Source organism: Engraulis encrasicolus, chromosome 1, assembly GCF_034702125.1.
Source record: "Engraulis encrasicolus isolate BLACKSEA-1 chromosome 1, IST_EnEncr_1.0, whole genome shotgun sequence".
Taxonomy (NCBI): Eukaryota; Metazoa; Chordata; class Actinopteri; order Clupeiformes; family Engraulidae; genus Engraulis; species Engraulis encrasicolus.
In genome coordinates, this window is record NC_085857.1 from 17,748,378 (window position 1) to 17,767,829 (window position 19,452).

The 19,452-nt window shown below is 43.7% G+C and overlaps 1 protein-coding gene across 1 annotated transcript; it reads right to left on the reverse strand.

Annotated features, from left to right (window-relative positions):
* Positions 1-2,151: 2,151 nt before the first annotated feature.
* Positions 2,152-19,406, reverse strand: brat1 (BRCA1-associated ATM activator 1). Its single transcript, XM_063198045.1, has 14 exons — positions 19,205-19,406; positions 18,715-18,846; positions 18,084-18,238; positions 13,537-13,696; positions 12,655-13,174; positions 12,332-12,451; positions 11,938-12,032; positions 10,582-10,700; positions 10,246-10,429; positions 7,486-7,559; positions 6,791-6,878; positions 5,566-5,664; positions 4,712-4,887; positions 2,152-3,190 (listed from the first exon to the last, which is right to left on the reverse strand). The coding sequence occupies exons 1-14, from the start codon at positions 19,212-19,214 to the stop codon at positions 2,267-2,269; spliced, it is 2,856 nt and encodes a 951-aa protein (XP_063054115.1). The 5' UTR covers positions 19,215-19,406; the 3' UTR covers positions 2,152-2,266.
* Between the last annotated feature and the right edge of the window lie 46 nt (positions 19,407-19,452).

Genomic DNA, 19,452 nt, shown 5'->3' on the forward strand with positions numbered 1-19,452 from the left:
AATTGCGCTAAAATCCGCCCAAATTCAACAAATAACATTGACTTCTACGGGCCAAAAATGGCTAAAAAAAACGCCAAATGGCCAATTTTCCCCATTTTTACCCACAGACGCTCATCCAAAGTAGCCCAATTGGGCGGGCACCCGCCCAATCTGGCAACACTGATCACAGTCACTGCTCAAGAAGGTTGGAGATTTCCACCTGGACATTGATGGCTGCTCATTACTTATTCCATCTCATGAAGTCCGTAACTTGGGGGGGTCATCTTAGATAAATCTCTATCTTTTCAGATTCACCTCAAGAAAGTTACCAAATCTACCTTCTACCATCTCAGGAACACCTCAAGGCTAAGGCCCTTATGTTCTATACGCCTTCATCTCCTCCCGCCTAGACTATTGCAATGCCATTCCGCTTGGTCTTCCCAATAAGACTGCAATATGTAATTGGCTCACTTCCTGACGAAGGCTTCATGCCGAAACGCGTCAAAGTATTTTAATCATGCTATGCCCGACAAAATAAAGGCATTTTGATTACAAAGAAAATGAGTGCCTTGGTATTTCTAAAACTTGTTTGAAATCAACCAAGCCAAGTCACCAAAGAGCACCATCTTAAAAAACTAGACAGTTCCAGGAAGCACTCCAACTGGACTTTATTCTGAAAGTGCTGCAGTCCCATTTTTGGAAATACGCTTATTTTACACCTCCCCTTCAGTTAAATAGTAGGGTTTTACCGTTCTCCTACACTTTCAACCGTTCTCTGGGTACGGCAGTGCAAATTTTACCTCCAAGCTAGCTGTTAACATTGAGTCCTATGAGACCAGTTAGCCGCCTGGACCCAGCCAAAGCTTTGTATATTATGTCTTCACATCGAAAGAAATTGACAATGTTGCTAAGGAAAGGAGGGGGGGGGGGTCGATTGCAGAATTGGGTCCTCATTACCTTACATGTGTGTGTGTGTGTGTCTGTGGTACAGTATAATAACACAATGATACCCGTGATCTTGCAAAATTATATTTTATTTTTTTCTTGTGCTCGCATTAAACTATAGCACAGTTTTCTCTCACAATAGGGCAGATCACATTCTCAAGTTTTTGTTTTTTTTCAGGCAGGCTAGGAAAATGCTACTTTGGGGTTTTGAAAGGTTTTGTTCAGATACGTGCATGACATAAAACATCAGGCTTCATCGTCAGACATACGGTATTTCCAAGACAAAATAGGTTATTCTCTGATGCAATACGGACAGTGCTAATTGTTTTGGTCTTGCATAAATGCAATGCATGTGTGTGTGTGTGTGTGTGTGTGTTTCCTTGAGTACTCTTACACACGTCCGGTGTGTGTATGGAAGACGGAAAGAAAGCAAAATTGGTGTGTGTGTGTGTGTGTGGCAGTCCAGTGTATCTGTATGTAAGACGGGCAGTGGCAGTCCAGTGTGTATGTAAGACAGGCAGATAGTGTGTGTGTGTGTGTGTGTGTGTGTGTGTGTGTGTGTGTGTGTGTGTGTGTGTGTGTGTGTGTGTGTGTGTGTGTGTGTGTGTCACTATGTTGCCTGCCTTAGTAAACCATTTTGTGTTTTGAAAATGGAGGACAGGTGGACATATGTATGTAGAGGCAGCTTGTGTCGTTCATGTTGTGGCCACATCACACCAGTGTGTGTGTGTGTGTGTGTGTCCCTGTCTTTTGTGTGTGTGTGTATCTGCCTCCGTCTGTCTACCTGTATTATTGATTACAGAGATGTGCAGTGTGGTTCTTGATGTTGTTACCCTGCCGTGCCACACCACAGTGTGTGTGTGTGTGTGTGTGTGTGTGTGTGTGTGTGTGTGTGTTGTAAGTCACATTTTTTGTGACGGCTATCAGTATGGAGGACAGGCCCTGCCACACCACCAAGTATGCTTGTTTGTTTGTGCGTGCGTGTGCGCGCGTGTGTGTGTGTGTGTGTGTGTGTGTGTGTGTGTGTGTACTGTATATGCGGTCAGTAACAAAATGTGTATGTGTGTATGTATGTGTGTATGTATGTGTGTGTGTGTGTGTGTACATATGCGTATATGTGGTAAGTATTTGTGTGTGTGTGTGTGTGTGTGTGTGCGCGCACATATGCGTATATGTGGTCAGTAGCAATGTGTGTGTGTGTGTGTGTGTGTGTGTGTGTGTGTGTGTGTGTGTGTGTGTGTGTGTGTGTGTGTGCGCGCGTGTGCGTCTGCATGTGGTCAGTAGCAATGTGTGTGTGTGTGTGTGTGTGTGTGCATATGTGTCTGCATGTGCGTGCATGTGGTCAGTAGCAGTCCACTGCGTTGTCCTCCCCTTGCCTGGCCGCAGCCAGTATGTCCTCCATGAGCGATTGAGGCGACGCCATCACGTGATCGCTGCTCTGCATCAACGCCTCCCTCATGCCCTCCAGGTCCAATCGGATCATCACCTCCCTCAGACTGACCTCCCCCCTCGCCCAATCCGCTGCCACCTTCCCCTCTCCCGGCAAATCAGATTCTCTGACCCCTCCCGCCACCTCCTTGGTGCACTTCCTCAACAGGTCCGCGCCCCAGTGTTGGCTCTGTAGGTGGAACGAGGGACTCGAGTCTCCAGTCGTTGACCCCTCCGACCTCGACTTTGACCTTTCGTCCTTGGTCTCGTCGCCGTGACCTTCCGTGACCTCCATGACCTCCCGCAGTTTGAGCAGGAGCTGACACGCCCTCTGAGCCACGGGCCTATCGCAGTCCAGCAGGCCTTTGAAGAGGACGCAGAAGGTCCCGTGCTCATGGAGCTTCTCCAAGGCCCCTGCTAACGAGCTGGGAGACCCCGTAGTTGTCGAAGTAGATGTCGTTGTCGTTGGGGATGGCGTCTGGTCCACAGCCCCTGCTAAGGAAGAGGGCGAGCCTGTAGTTGTTGAAATCGTTGTCAGTTTCTGGTCCACGGCCCCTGATGAAGTAGTAAGAGACCCTGCAGCTGCCGTAGTTGTCGTTTTCATTGGCGTTAGCGTCTGGTCCATGACCATCTCGACCAGCTCCAACGTGTGAACTTTGACCTCCCAGTCAAAGTCGTCGATGCCCAGCGCGAGCACGCCGGGCAGGGAGTGCTGGAGGCAGGCCAGGGGGCGGGGTTTAGCGGACTGCCAGCCAATGAAAGCCTTGATGACGGCGCGGCGCGGGAAACCCTCGGTGTCGTCGGACAGGATACCCACCAGGCGGGTCAGAACGTCCCCCTGGAGGAGAAGGGAAAGGGGACAGGTGGTCAAGACACAAAATTACCAATCTTTTGCTCAAAGCTCTACTCAGGGTTCCCACACCTTTTTCATGAACAAATTCAAGCACTTTTCAAGCACCTTCAAGTACCAAATTTTCAGTTTTCCAGCACCTTTAAATCGGTTGCGGGAAGGGATGTGGGGGTCCTCCCCCAGAAAATTGTGTGTTTTTAAGATGCAATTTCCTACATTCTCATCAATTTTAGGGTGTTGAATGGTAAAGCCCATCTGAAAACTTACTGCCTCAGATTTTTGATGTGCCTGAACATTTTTTTTCTATTATTTACCTTACTGAGTTTGACTTGACACAAATTTCAAGCATTTTCAAGCACTTCACCAAAAGTTCAAGCAATTTCACAACCTTGAAAACACTCCATTGAAATTCAAGCATTTTCAAGGAATTCAAGCACCAGTGTCAATCAGTGTCAAGCACACTGTCTATTTGAGTAAATTATGAAGTTGTTCTTCACTTTACTCTTGTAAAAAAAAGGCAAGATAGGAACTACTGTATGTGGGAGAGAGAGAGTGGGTTAGGGTCCCCATGAAACACTGCCTGTAAATGGTATAAGGGACTTAGCACGGTGTGCCACAACAACCCGCTAAATCAGGGGTGTCAAATCTAAGGCCCGGGGGCCGGATGTGGCCTGCCAGACGGTTTGATCTGGCCCCAGACTTGAAAACACTTCAAGTAAATGTAAAAAGTAAACTACAAAGTTGCTGCAGATGTCTAAGATATCAGGTTTTCAGTAATAGAGAACTAGTTTGCCTTTGTTGATATTTTCAGAATAGAGAATGGGCGAAAACACTAGATCAGAGACAACAAGAGCGGTCAACATATTTCTATTGAACTTTTTACTGTGCAACCGTGCAACTAATGTCTCAGCACTGTGTGCCCAGCCAGCCATCATGCACAAAAGCCACTGTTTTGACTCCCATGACCTAGATGACTGACAATCTTCACAGATAACAAACAATGCAAGTGATCACATCATCAGCAGAAACCAAAACAAGACTATAACAACAGACAGCAGCTCCCTCTGCTGGCGGACTGCTGTAACTGCCTGTTCTAATACACTGATGAATGTATTATAAATGTATTCCACAAGTGGAACGCTGTAATAGTCATTGAACAAAACCTAACTACCATAGTACTACACCACTAGGACATCACAGTGGGCCTTTAGTAATACATTATGACTTGATTCATTGACATTCTGGTAACAGCAGGTTTATGACGGGGGGGCATGTCTCAACCCATTTTAGCCTAAGCAATTTTTGGGAAAGGGTGCTCTCACTCTGCCTATTAAAACCTAAATATCTCATTTACTGTCATTTTGCATTAGAATGTGTTCATTCAATCAGCTCTAACATACCCATATTTTTAATAAAAAAAGCCTAAAATCTCAAGTGCCTAAATGAAGCATATATGCTGCTCCAGACTAAAATGGGTTAACTGGTTTAAACCAAAGCAAAGCATCTCACCGTGAGGGTGTTTGGTGAGTTGGCGTTGAGTTCCCCCTGGTGGTGGGCTGCTGTAACTGCCTGTCCCAGGGCACTGACGGCACTCGCCCTGACATAGCCCTCAGAGTCATCCAGGCACGCCAGCAGCAGAGACACAATACCACTACCCCATAACGCCGAACTCAGGGCGGCAGAGTCTGGTAGATGGAGGGATGGAGAGAGAGAGAGAGAGAGAGAGAGAGAGAGAGAGAGACAGAGAGAGAGAGAGAGAGATACAACACAGGGGAGTGAGAGAGAGAGACAGACAGATATTGTTACATGAATTGATATCAATAGATAGAGTGAAATGAGAGGTTAGAAAATGATAGACACGACAAATAAAAAAACAAAAAAACCCAAAGGAAGAGCAAATTATACAGATGAGAGAGGAGACAAAATTAGGAAGTCAAACAAATGAAGAAAATAAGAAAATGTCAGGGAAAGGAAGTCAGAACAAGAGTGGGGTATAATAGGGTAAGAGAGGAGGACAGTACACAAGACAGGAAGAGAGTGAGGGAAAGAGAGTGATCGATAGAGTACGAGCATGTGTACAAGAGAGAGAGAGAGAGAGAGAGAGAGAGAGAGAGAGAGAGAGAGAGAGAGAGAGAGAGAGAGAGAGAGAGAGAAAGAGAGAGATTGTGTGTGTGTGTGTGTGTGTAAATGTTAGTGAGTGTGTGAGATAGAAAGAAATCAAGGGTGAATGCACAAGAGAGAAATAGATAATGTACAGCATGTTAATTACGGTCAAAAAAAGGTTAATCGTTCCGTAATTGTACGTACAATGTAACCCAACAGTGTGAGGTAAATATCCATGGTGGTGGACTTTGCCAACTCACCTTTAGAGTTGACGGTGAGCTGCGTGATGAACTCCAGCGTAGAGTCTCTCACCTCCCAGTGGACGTCACACACACGCTTCATCAACGCTGGGAAGAGATCTAACACACACACACGCGCACACACACACGCGCGCACACACACACACACACATTATGATAATGTACGTCAAACAAGAAGAGAATGTTTTCTCGCTTTTTGGTAACCTCAAGTCTTTTGCCTTGCTTTCTACTATTGCTTTAAACCAGACACTGCAAGTATTGCTAACAACTTGATAACTGGTGAGTCCAGGTTTGACTTTTCATGGCAATACAAACGTTGAAAATGAAGTCTACAGCAGTGTTTCCCAACCTTTTTTGTCTCGCGTACCCCCTAAACCTCTTAGTTGTGCCATGAGTACCCCCAATTCATGTTCTAGATCGCTTTCTCTGTCCTGATGTGACTGCTCCATACATTTGTTATAATAATAACATCTTTCCAAGTACCCCCTGCAGTGTGCTCGTGTACCCCTAGTGGTACACGTACCCCTGGTTGGGAAACACTGGCCTACAGTACAACTTGGAGCAGCTCTTGTAACGTCTGCCTATTTGCTTGGGAGAGCAGCGTTGCCAGGTACGACTGTTGATTTTCACCTAGGGCTGGACGATATGGAGAAAAAACAATATCACGATATGGATTACTTTATATCACGATAACGATATATATCCCGATATAGCACAATTACATATGCTTTCAGTTATTCTCTTTATTTGCTCCTTATTTTTTCATGTCGCAAAACAACCTTTCTTTATAATGGATCTTTTTATTCTTATTTTTACAGTTACATTAACTTTTAGAGTGTATTGTGACAACATGAAATGTAATTAAATTATGTTCAATTGTATAAAATGTATAAAAGTACTATCACGATATAAGCGATATAGGAGAAAGGTCACGATATACACTTTTATATCACAATAACGATATATATCGTCATATTGCACAGCCCTATTTTCAGCCCAATAAATGCTCAGAAAACGGAATGGAGGCACTTAATCCCACCCAATACTATTGATTTCTATGGCCAGAAATCTACAGGAAAACCTGGGCAATTTATTCATTTACTTTTATTTGTTATCCCAAACAGCCAAAACTGGCAACCTTGTTGTAGAGGGGAACAACTTAATATCGTGTCGTTTTAATTAGTAGCTTCCTACATGGGAATTAAAGACTTGTGTGTGTGCTTACTGTGAGCATGGAAATGCGTCTGGTCTGAGGGCTCTGGAGACGGCACACAGATCCATTTCAATAACGCCTGAAGAGCTTTCTGCAGGACCTGTAGACCACACACACACACACACGCACGCACGCACGCACATACACACTTTATATGTACAGCAAATTGAAGCTCACAGAACTCTATTCAGGCACATTTCAACACATTCCAATATGCTCCACGTGAGATAGTGTTAGCAACTGAACAGAAAACCCTAATTCCGTGTCCAGACCAAGAGCGAACTACGCTGCCTGGTAGCGTGGGTAGCAGAAGAAGTTTCGCCTTGAATTCGCTGTATTCGCTGCAGACGCAGCATTGACATATTTGATTCAGCTAATCACATAACGGCTTTGGCTTGACAGCCTGGGACATTCGGAGATATGAACGTTCTGATTGGTTTTCGCCGAACAGCGTCAGAGCGAATTCGCCTGCGATTAGATTTAGTTTAATCGGTGAAATTCGCTCTGGTTGCGCAAGAAGCTTCGCTCCTGGCGAATTCACTTTGGTAGCGCAGGTCGCGTTCCCTCCATAGAGAAATAATGACTTCCGTCGCTTCATTCGCTCCGTTCGCTCCTGGTCTGTACACGGCATTACTGTTCCAACAACTGCTTACTAGTTCATGAGGGTAGCAGACTTTTACCGTGCTGTGAAAACATGGACAGCTTACCGTGGGCTCAGTGTCTGGGTGCTCAAGGTATTGCAGGAGGACGTCTAGAACCTCCTTCCTGAGAACTTGACTTCCTGAGGAACACAATTCAAATCTTGGTTAGAACAACGGTGAAATATGTCCAATATGACTGCATGAGTGAGGGTTTTTTTCTCTCCAGAAAGCAACTTTGGTCATCAAACAGTAGTTTGACAGTTGTTGAGAAGAAAAAAAACCCTGAAAAGTTAGGGTTGCTCAGTTGCAAATGGGGGGAATTAGTCCATTTTATGTTTTAATACTTAAGGGGAGGGGCATCGGAAAGCTTATGATAAGGTCAAGGGGGCGGCAGGCTTATGGTTGAGCACCAATGTCCTACAGTTTGGTAGCAGTAGTTGAAGACAGTAGCAGTAATTGTTCTTCACAATGTTACACATTGATGAACGACCAATAACATTTTAGGAACATTATTTTCATTCAGAAACAACTACTTAGAATTGCTTCAATAGAATGAATCCAAGTGAGCCACAGCAACATACAGCATCTAAACATCATTGTCTGTTATATCTGTTAATTGGAGCTTATCCGAGAGTTATTTTCATTATCCTAACTCCCGTCCTCCCTTGTGCTTGTGGCCTTGCAATGACGTCACAAAACGTCATTGACGAGTCGAGAGAAGTTTACTTCAATATCTTGCAAAAGCGCAATTAAAACGTTTTTTTTTTTCTTTCCAAATCGTGATGTTGAATGTGGAAAAGCCCCCCAAAAGCTGTTGCAGCTAGACTGACAGCGGGGAAACTTTGTTTTCTCCACAACGGCGGCAGAGAGAGTAGAGAGAGAGAGGTTCCATTGGCCCATTGTTTCCGGGTTCTATTATTGCAACTCCCCCTTTAGGCAGACCTAGGCAGACGTAAGGACTGTTCTATTCAATGCTAGGAGTATTATGACACGCCCCTTTAGGCAGACCGGAACCTGGTCATGTTAGGTGCCCATAGCAACCTATTACATTGGCATATCTCTATATACAGTCCCAGGAAAAAGTTTGTACACCCTTTGAAATTTCTTACAATTCTGTCAAAATTGATCGTAAAACATGGTCTGATCTTCCCGGAAATCTCAAGAAGGAACAATTAGAGTCTGCTTTAACTAATTCCACACAAACATTTACATGTTATCATAGTTTTATTGGCCATAAGGCTATAACATTCACAGGAGAGCAAGGCATAAGTAAGTACACCCCTGCATTAAATAGGTTTTAACCCTAAATTAGTTGCGATATCTGCGACCAGACTTGTCCTGTAGTTGCAGATCAGATTAGCAAAACAATCTGGATGTATCTTGTCTCCCTCCTCTTTAGAGAACTGCCTCTTGTCAGCAAGGTTTCTGGGATGTCTGGAGTGCATAGCTTTCTTGACTTCATGCCATATAATCTCAAATGTTTTTTGTCAGAGCTTTGACTGGGCTATTCCAGAATGTGTATTTCATTGTTATGAAGCCATTCTAAAGTCAATTTGCTTCTAAAGTATGGGTTGTTGTCACATTTCAGCACCCATCCTCTTGTGTGCTTCAACTGTGTGACAGACTTGCTCACGTTTTTTTTTCTGTAAAATATTACAATAAACTTGAGTTCATTGTTCCACTGATAATAGCAAACTATCAAGGGCCTGAGGCAGCAAGGTAGCCGCATATAATGATGCTCCCGCCACCATACTCAAAAGTGGAGATGTAACCAAGAATAGCTAAAAATAGGGTTCATTCTGCCAATCTAAAATGAATGGGGTTTCTGTCCAAAAAATATTGCTGCACCTTTGAGGTTTGCAAAAAAGCATTTATATGCTTCATAATTGCTGCTAAATATTCTGGAGACCAACGTTGAAACCAAAGTTGAATTGTTCAGGGGAACACACAATGTCATGTTTGGAGGAGAACTGGAGAACCACACCTTCACCAAAACATCATCTCCACTTTTGAGTATGGTGGCGGGAACATCATTATATGCGGTTACCTTGGTGCCTCAGGCCCTTGTCAGTTTGCTATTATCAGTGGAACAATGAACTCAGAAGTTTATTGAGATATTTTACAGAAAAAATGTGAGGTAGTCTGTCACACAGTTGAGGCACACAGGAGGATGGGTGCTGAAATGGGACAACAACCCATATTTTAGAGGCAATTGACTTTAGAATTGCTTCATAACAATGAAATACACATTCTGGAATAGCCCAGTCAAAGCTCTGACAAAAAACATTTGAGACGATATGGCATGAGGTCAAGAAAGCTATTCACTCCAAACATCCCAGAAACCTTGCTGAAGAAGGGCAGTTTTCTAAAGAAGACTGAGACGAAATGCATCCAGATTGTTTCGTTAATCTGATCTGCAACTACAGGATACATCTGGTTGAGGTTATTGTGACTAACTTAGGGTTAAAACCTATTGAATGCAAGGGTGTACTTACTTATGCCTTGCTGTCCTGTGACTGTTTACATCTTATGGCCAATGAAAATATGAAAACTTGTAAATGTTTGGGTTGAATTAGTTAAAGCAGACTCTGGTTGTTCCTTCTTGTGATTTCCGGGAAGATCAGACCGTGTTTTATGACCAATTTTGACAGAAAGGTAAGACATTTCAAAGGGTGTACAAACTTTTTCCTGGGACTGTACTTAAAGAATCTCTGACGGCGGGATGACAGCGAAGTGTAAGGCCACAAGCACAGGCCAAGAATGGGAACTGGGATAAATAATTGAAAGAACCCAATGAGTTTGGACATACAAAGTGGCATGACCTACCGTCACACGAACTGAGGCTAGTGAGGGCATCCAGGCCACACCTCTGAACCCTGCTGCAGCCAATCAGGTGGAGGAACGACTTGTTGTAGGGCAGGTGGGCGGGGCTTTGTCCCAAACACACTCTCAGAAGCTGCAGCACTGCTCCGGTCACAGACTGGCTAGGGGCGTCCACAAACAGGGAATTCTGGGAAAAGGATCCATCACCGACAATTTAATGACATACTTAATTGCATTTGGCGAAAAAGATACTTATACAATGAATTAGCGGGATCGCACCACCCCTAACAGTAAGTCCACAGAGAACATGAGAACAGATGCCACATCAAAGTGACTTACGGAGAGGCTGAGTTCTGCCACACTGCTGAGGGACAGGGAGAGCAGGGAGATGCACATGGACCTCTGGGACATCTGCTCACCCAGGACTGGCTGACGCTGGCTGAAGAGCTCCGCATCACCTGTTACATGACAGGTTACAGATTGATTGCTTTATTGACAACATATCAGTTTTCTTCCATTAGAAGCACTGTTCTTCCTGTGGTCAAAACAAATGCATACATTATTTTACATTTTTCTCTTTTCTTTTTACAAATGATACAAACCCCAACAGAAGACAAAAACACAAGACACACAAAACAGAACAAAACAAACTCAAAAGAGGAAATGAGAAACTGTCACTCATAGGTTACGTTGGTCCTATTAATACTGCCTTCACCCTATACATAGAGAGTGAAATAAAACACAAACGGAGAAAAGACATGACAGGTTACAGAAAGGTATTAGTGAGAAATATACGCCACAAAACATGGGGGAGCTGTGGGGTCATCGCTAGGGAGCTGGACTGTAGATCACAGGGTTGCAGCTTCGGGACTCACTAATTCGACGCCCTTTCGGTACCCTAACCCTAACCCTAAACCTAACCTTAACCTATCCCTAAACCTAAACCTAAACCTAACCTTAACCCTAACCCTAACCTTAACCCTAAACCTAAACCCAACCTTAAATCGCTTGTTTGAAATGTTTGATTACCATGTGATGTACCACTTAAGTACCGAGAAGGCGTCAAACTAGTGGGTCCCTTGCAGCTTCAATCCCCATCCTTACAGATCCCTTCTTTCTTTCATCCATGGCTGAAGTACACTTGAACAAGGCCCCTAACCCCACATTGCTCCAGGGACTGTGGCCAATAGGCCGTCATATACTGGAACTGTAAGTCCTTTTGGATAAAAAGAGTCAGCTACTGTATGCGTGATGTATTATAACTCAACAGCAAAAACATTTCTACATCCATATCATGTACTAACAGTCTGATCTGAAGTCTGTTGTATGCAGAGACATTTCATAGAATCTTGTTGAGTCTGCCCCAGAGATGTCGTTTTCCAGAACTATAGTATATGAACCTGGTGGGACATCCTGGCTACATCTCTCCCACTCTTTTATTCTCTCTCTCTCTCTCTCCCTCTCTCTCTCTCTCTCTCTCTCTCACACACACACACACTCTCTCACACACACACACACTCTCACACACACACACACTCTCACACACACACACACTCTCACACACACACACACACTCTCTCACACACACACACACACACACACACACACACACACACACACAGGAGGATCCTGGCTTGGTGTGACTGCCCAACTGGAAGAGGAGAGTGATATTCAAAGTGTCAGCATGTACAGTACCTGAGCCAAGATGCTGCGACTGCAGAGGAGAGCCGGTGATGAACTCCAGCGGCTGCAAAACTATACCCACAGCCATCCTCCTCAGGCTCTCAGAGCTGAGGGAGAGAGAGAGAGAGAGAGAGAGAGAGAGAGAGAGAGAGAGAGAGAGAGAGAGAGAGAGAGAGAGAGAGAGAGAGAGAGAGAGATAGAGAGAGAGAGAGATAGAAAGAGGGAGACGGTGAGCCAATGAGGTAGAATGAAGGAGGAAGGAGAAAGTCAGAGAGGTTTTAAGTAACTAAATACCACAACACACACGTAGGTGTGTGCATAGGTACAGTATGTGTGTGTGTGTGTGTGTTGTGCGTATGTGTGTGTGTGTGTGTGTGTGTGTGTGTAGTTGTGTGTGTGTGTGTACCCGTTCTGCAGGCGTGTGATGGCTGAGGCACACTGGATGGCAATTTTGGGGTCGTCCACTCTCAGCGTTGCTCTCATGAGCTCCTCCACTCTGGCTTCTGATTGGCCAAACAGCTCAGTCCTTCAAAACAACATTTCATTGGTTGCATTTTCATGATGACAATCGCACCCAAACATTCGGGTGATCCCTGGTGCAAACACGCTTTTGACACACAATGCCTAATATAACACAAAAATAAACCATTTGAAAATGCAAAGTAAATAACTTGTATATGTTTAAAATGTGCTAAAAAGAAAACAAAACTCTGACTCTGTCCAACATACGTGGATGCTGCTTGTAACACGTCCATAACGGGCAGTGAGATCTTGTTGGTCCCTCCAGCCTCCACCAGGGACTCCAGAGGATGCAGGGCAGCCCTCCACACTTTACCCAGGAGAGGAGCACCGCAGCCGGGCAGACTGAGGGCCAGCAGCCTCAGTGCCTGGAGCACACGGAAGTGCTCGTGTGAAACTAGCGCCTCCTCTACATGCCCCACAATCTCCACTGTGACATAACTGCATTCCGGAACCTGATGTCCATTGGCTGCTTTGTCCGTCTTCCCTGCGATTGGTCGATGATTGTCTCCGTTCCCTTCCGCGGACTGTTCAATGATTGGCTGGCTATGGTCCCCGTTCTCTTTTGCTGCTTGGTTTCTGGTTGGTTGGCTGTGCATGTTCTCTTTGGCGATCTGCTCTGTGATTGGTTGGTGTGGAAAGTTCAGGATGTGAGCAAGGAGCTGATTGGCAGCTGCGGCGACAAATAGACTTCTGTCGCACTGTAGTTTGAGGATGAGTTTTGTGAGGCCTGCAGGGGAGGAATGAGAGATGTACAGAGAATTTCAATTACTACTACTGTTCTGCAACGTTTGCTACATTTTGCCAAAGATTTCAAACTGATTGGACAAAACATGCACCGCTCTGCAACGCTTGTGTGTACAGTATGTGTATGGATATTCGATCCGGTTCAGGTATTAGTTCAGGTATACTCCCTGGAAATTCATTGGTGAAATACACATGGGTTTGACTGTGTTGCATAAGTCTATGTCTGTGAGTGTCAATGTCTTCGAGTGTCTGTGTCTCATGTATGACTCACGCCAATGTGTGAATGCTTCTGCATACATTTGTGTGTGTGCGTGCATGCATTTACAAGTGTTACATGTTACTCACCACCAGTCTGGCTGATGAAGCCCATAGCTGATTGGTGCGTCAGCATGCCCCTCAGTCCCAGCAGCCAACCACAGCGCACCGAGGCCTCCTCCCACTGCACCTTCACCGCCCCTGCGCTCGCATCCTCACACGCAAACGCCCCTCGCACTATGCCACGCTCCTGCAGACGGGGATAAAACACAACAGTCTTTCACATACTTTGTAAACTGCTGGAGTCATTTTCACCATTTAAGAATTCATGTGAGATATTTCCACAGGGGAAAGTTGTATTTTTTGTATCTGTGCAACTTCCAAGTAGAGTAGTGAGTAAAGTAAATGTATTACAGTTTTTCTCGATTGCTTACACACAATTTCTGGTACTTCACACACAATTCTCTGAACATCTCACCCATTTCCCAACTCCCCTAACCAATGTCACTGAACACTAAACACAATTCCTTCTTTACACTCACATTTCAGTTTTAAAACACACTCTTTTCAAACCACTACACACAATTCTCTGGATTACACACAATTTTCATGAAGAAAAACCCTGGTTGTCGCATTGAACACACTGTCATTTAAAATACTAAAATCAACTGCCATACTAAGTTCACTTCCTCATCACATGGGCAAACTCTCTTCATACCGGTTTACAATCTGAAATCATCACCCCATAAGGACACACATTGCATGTCATATTGATGAAAAATGAGTAGATGCAAGGAGAAAACACATTTGTTTAGTTTTTGAACTCAAAAATATGTTATACAAGACATCACTTTCATGTGGTTACCCAATATTTTACAATAAATTAGTGCAATTTTTTAAATGTCAGAAAAATATGTAAAATATATACACATCTGTGTACTCCGAGTCTAAAAACAATATTTCAGTATTTTACTACAGTAAAATACCCTCTTTAGTAAGTAGAACACAGAAGAAAATAAGTTTCTACTGTGTTTCAAGTTGAGTATAGAGTTTTACCTTGTGCATAGTAGTGTTCAATGGTTCACATAAGAGTGTATTAAAATGACTGCTTGTGTGTGTCATTCGAGAACAAAATTACCTTTTTAGAAGAGAGGACATTGTTTTGAGACAAGACGTGCATTTTTCAGAGGTAGTGAGGAGTTTTGCCCGTTGTGTGTGAGGTTTGGAGATTTGTGTTTAGAGTTTTGAGAATTCGAGAACTGATTCCGAAAAATGTGTGTAAGCAATCGAGAAAAACTGTAATCCCCAAAAGGTACATTAAGGAAGGAAGTGTAATTTAGGGAGGACTCTGATGAAGACGCATGTCGAAACGTTAGTCTTACTGCACTGAAAAAATAAATAGCAGAAAATAGACATCCGTGTGGCACCAGATTCTTTTCCCTTTGCACGAAGTGTAAGTTAGATTTGAATATTTTGGAATATGACTTATTTGAGTATGTTGGCAAAAATTAATTGTGAGATGTAGACATAATTAATTTACTGTCACGCATGTGTTTGATTGATTGTGGACATGGATTGGGTACCTCTGCTCCCCCTACCTAGACATGCACCTTGACATAGGAGGTGATTGTTTTGCTTTGCATTTTATTATAACACTATATGACAGGGATGTCAAACTCAGGCCCGGGGGCCAAATCTGGCCCGCAGAGCCATTTTTTTCGGCCCGCGGGATCATTTCAAGTGTGTATTACAGTTGGCCCACATGCACCATTAATGTATTGTAACAAGACTTGAACATGAAATATGGTGCGTCACAGGATGTGCAGAGACATTTGAACTACCATACAGTATATGATGGGAAAGAGTGTGTGTGAAATTTAACTTTGAGTATGAAGTGCATGTACTCATAATTTTAGTCCAATTTTTGTTGAGTTCGGCCCGCGACTTTGTTCCAGATTTTGATTTTGGCCCTCAGTCAATTTGAGTTTGACACCCCTGCTATATGACATCACATGTTATTAGACACGGTGTACCAGTGTACCTACACTGTTAAATACCAACACCATAAAATGAAGTGTTACCTTACCAAATTTGATACTCAGTCCTAACTGAATGCTGTAGCTTTTTTTGTACACTTTGCTTTACTTCCAGTACAAGTCAGACTTTTAAATTACCCAAAGATGAATATTTCACAACGACAGCACTGGCATCTAGCAGCAGTAAACCATTGACATAAGGTGCAGTGAAGAGCTCATAAACTACACAGAAACAACTGTGCCCCATTTTGTACAGTGACTGTTTCCCCAGCTAATCTCATATCAGTAAAGCATTAAAGAATAACTTCTGCCAATTTCAATATGCTGTTGTATTGCTCACTCACGCTACCCTTGACTTGTCAGTACCCGGCGATGCTGCATTTTTTGACTCGGGCCTTTCCGAGATCTGAGCTATTCTAATGGGGGCAGACTTTGTTTACATTAAAAACTTTCTTAACATAGGCCTACTCAAAATATTTTCCCAACAGGTATCGCTGTTTGCTAGTTGTCTGCTGATGTTGCATAACCTTTTGGATATTTTTGGGAATAAATCAAGATTAAAAAAAAAAAAATGTAAACCAACACCTGCCCCCATTACAATGACCAGGATCTCGGGAAAGGCTGAAGGAAAAAAAAAATCTCAGATACTGACAAGTCCAGGGTAGTGTGAGCATTACAACTGCATGTCGAAATTGGCTGACGCTACCCTTTAACTTGTTATTACAATATAGTCATATGGGATAGCTGTTAATCCAATGTATTACACAGAACAGCATAGCATCAGCCATACACAACAGGGGAAACACCTACTGTATGTATGCACCACTTTAGTGACTGCATAATCTCATTTAAAGAAAGCATTTACATGTCATTACTACATAGTTGGGAAATGTTTTCAAGAGGTGTTAGTGCAGGGTCTGGTTTTAACAAGCACAGCAAAGCATCCATTTTTATAGTGACTGTGTCTCTGGCTAATCTCGTTGCAGGAAGGCATTTTTACATGTCATTATCACATAGTCATATTACACCCTTGGCATGGGACACATTTTCCAGAAGTATAGTGCTCAGCACAGCAAAGCATCAGCCATACACAACAGGGGAAACACCTACTCTATGCACCACGTTATAGTGACTCTGTCTCGGGCTAATCTCGTTTCAAGAAAGCATTTATATGTCATTACTACATAGTCATATTAAAGGAGTATGCCACTATTTTGGGGCTTAATACAGTTAAAATCGTTGGTCAGGGTTTATAAAGGTGGTAAAGTGTCTTATTTTTCATGTAAGCCATTGTCTTGCTTTAAGACAAGTAAAAAGAGGGAGCATGTCGCTAAGCTAGTGAAAATCAATGGATCCGTGTAGCATGCTACAATGCTACACGGATCCATTGACTTTCACTATCTTAGCGACATATTCCCTCTTTTAACTTGTCTTAAAGCAAGACAACGCTTAACATGAAAAATAAGACACTTAACCACCTTTATAAACCCCAGCCAACGATTTTAACTGTATTAAGCCCCAAAATAGTGGCATACCCCTTTAAACCCCTGGCATGGGACACGTTTTCAAGAGGTGCAGTGCAGACGGGGTCTGTCAGTTTTTAACCAGCACAGCAAAGCATCAGCCAGAAAACAACAACTCTACCCTATGCAGCACTTTTTACAGTGATGGTCTCCCTGTCTAATCCTGTTTCAGCAAATAGCTGAATCCACTACTGCACTGCTACAGCAACAGCTACTGTCACGGACGCTGCCAGCAGAGATTCTTCAAGTATATAGAGATATGCCAATGTAATAGGTTGCTATGGGCACCTAACGTGACCAGGTTCCGGTCTGCCTAAAGGGGCGCGTTATAATACTCCTAGCATTGAATAGAACAGTCCTTAGGTCTGCTTAGGTCTGCCTAAAGGGGGATTCCCCCCCCTCCCCCTTGCAATAATAGAACCCGGAAACAATGGACCAATGAAACCTCTCTCTCTCTACTCTCTCTGCTGCCAGTTTCCTCTCGAGTCAGGCAGGCTGTTGTTGACTCGCGTCCAAGGAGCTGAGCAGAGTCCCCTCTCAGCGGCAGAGGCAGCGGCAGCCCAGCCAAGAGAACAGTGAGTTTGAAAGGGAAGGAGAGGATTGTGGGATTTGGAGTTCTGGAATCAGACATGGCAGGTGATAGTGACTAGTGTGGTCTGACTGTGGTCACCTGAGGTTCACAACCTGTCGACTTCACTGCACTGTCCCTCCTTACACCATGCTATACTGAATGCTTGGGTTTGTATTGGTCATATGGCCAATACCGATCGACTTCACTGCAGAAATTCCCTCCATACATCATGCTATACTGAATGCTTTGCTGAGGTTATATGGTTTTGGTCAAAACCACCAGCTAAACTTAATGTAATGTGTCATTAGTAATTTATTACCACAGTCTGCATTGTCAAATAACACCTGCTTTCAAAATTTCATAATTTCCATCCATCTCTCTCTCTCTCTCTCTCTCTCTCTCTCTCTCTCTCTCTCTCTCTCTCTCTCTCTCTCTCTCTCTCTCTCTCTCTCTCTCTCTCTCTCTCTCTCTCTCTCTCTCATGGCATACTGTTGTTGACTGACTCACGTCCAAGCGGCTGAATCCCCTCTCCGTGGCAGCCAGGAGACCAGTGAGTTTGAGGGAGAAGGAGAGGATTATGGGATCTGTGGTTTTGGACTCAAACATGCTGCCTAGGAACTCCAGGAGGTATGGCTGCTGATCCAGAAGATTCCGCTCCTCATCTGCCAAAAATCAGACGATAAATAAAAACACAAAACGTGTGAGCTTTGAAACGCCTGCTCATTGAACAGTCACTCCTGTGTCAAATATATTTGTCTGGTCACTTGGGTAAAAAGCTGTATCTGACTGCAGCAATTCCTCCGTACTATGTAATACACTAATCATGAGAGTATGGCAGGTGAGAAACACTGATAATAAATATTTCAAGTGGTATTACATGGGTTATGAATCAGCAGGCATGGTCTGTTCTAGATTGGGCTACAATAGCTGTCAAACTGAAATAAATGCCTCACTTTAAATAACACAAACAACACCTGCTTCCAAAAAGGGGGCCATGCACACGACTGCTTCATCTTGGCAAAGGGAAGACAGCCATGGGCTGAAAAGAAAACAAGTCTGCATTCTCAGACCACTATCAGACATAGCTGCAATAAAATGCTTTGCAATAATATCATACACCACAGATTTTCTTGTTTACCTTCTTTGACGATGCTAGTGAGCCAGTCCAACAGCTTCTCTAGACAGGTGTCATCAGGTAGAGACTGCTTGGGGTCCGCAAGAAATGCCAATACTCCAGGGAGTAGCGCAATGCAGTCGTTATCCATCGTGGCTACAGTGGGGAAATGTTTAGGAAGTTACAATGCAGGCCTATTACCCCTGAATATCGATGCACATTATGTACAGTTAGCTAAACTATCCAACCTATCATCCTATCAAGGACAGACACACACAGTATCTCTTGAAAATAAAGGTCACGTTAACCCATATAGCCAAGTTATCTGTAGGAATGGTGACTTCAAAATGTAACTTGCTTGGACTTTCACATGTCTAGACTCCAGCTCGATTGCTAATCCATAAATATAAACTGTGCACAGTGAGCTAACCTCCCCCACTGTTTGGCTAATTGAGCATTTTCATCAGGGAACACAACGTGCAGATCAAAAACCAGGAAAAAAGTTAAAGCTTACCTTGACTCATAATAAAGGCCACCGATCACCGGATTTTCAGAAGCAATGTGGCTGTGACGCTTTCAAAAACAACGATAAAACGCGAGATATCCATATGTTAGCGACGCAGGAGGTAAATGATGCACGTACATCAACAAGGGGAAGGCTGTTTGGTTTGGATTCCCTCTCTACGGAAAGCACACATGACCAGACCATGCGTCCAAATTCCTCGCCATGTGTGTCTTGACGACACCGCCTACGTTCATGTT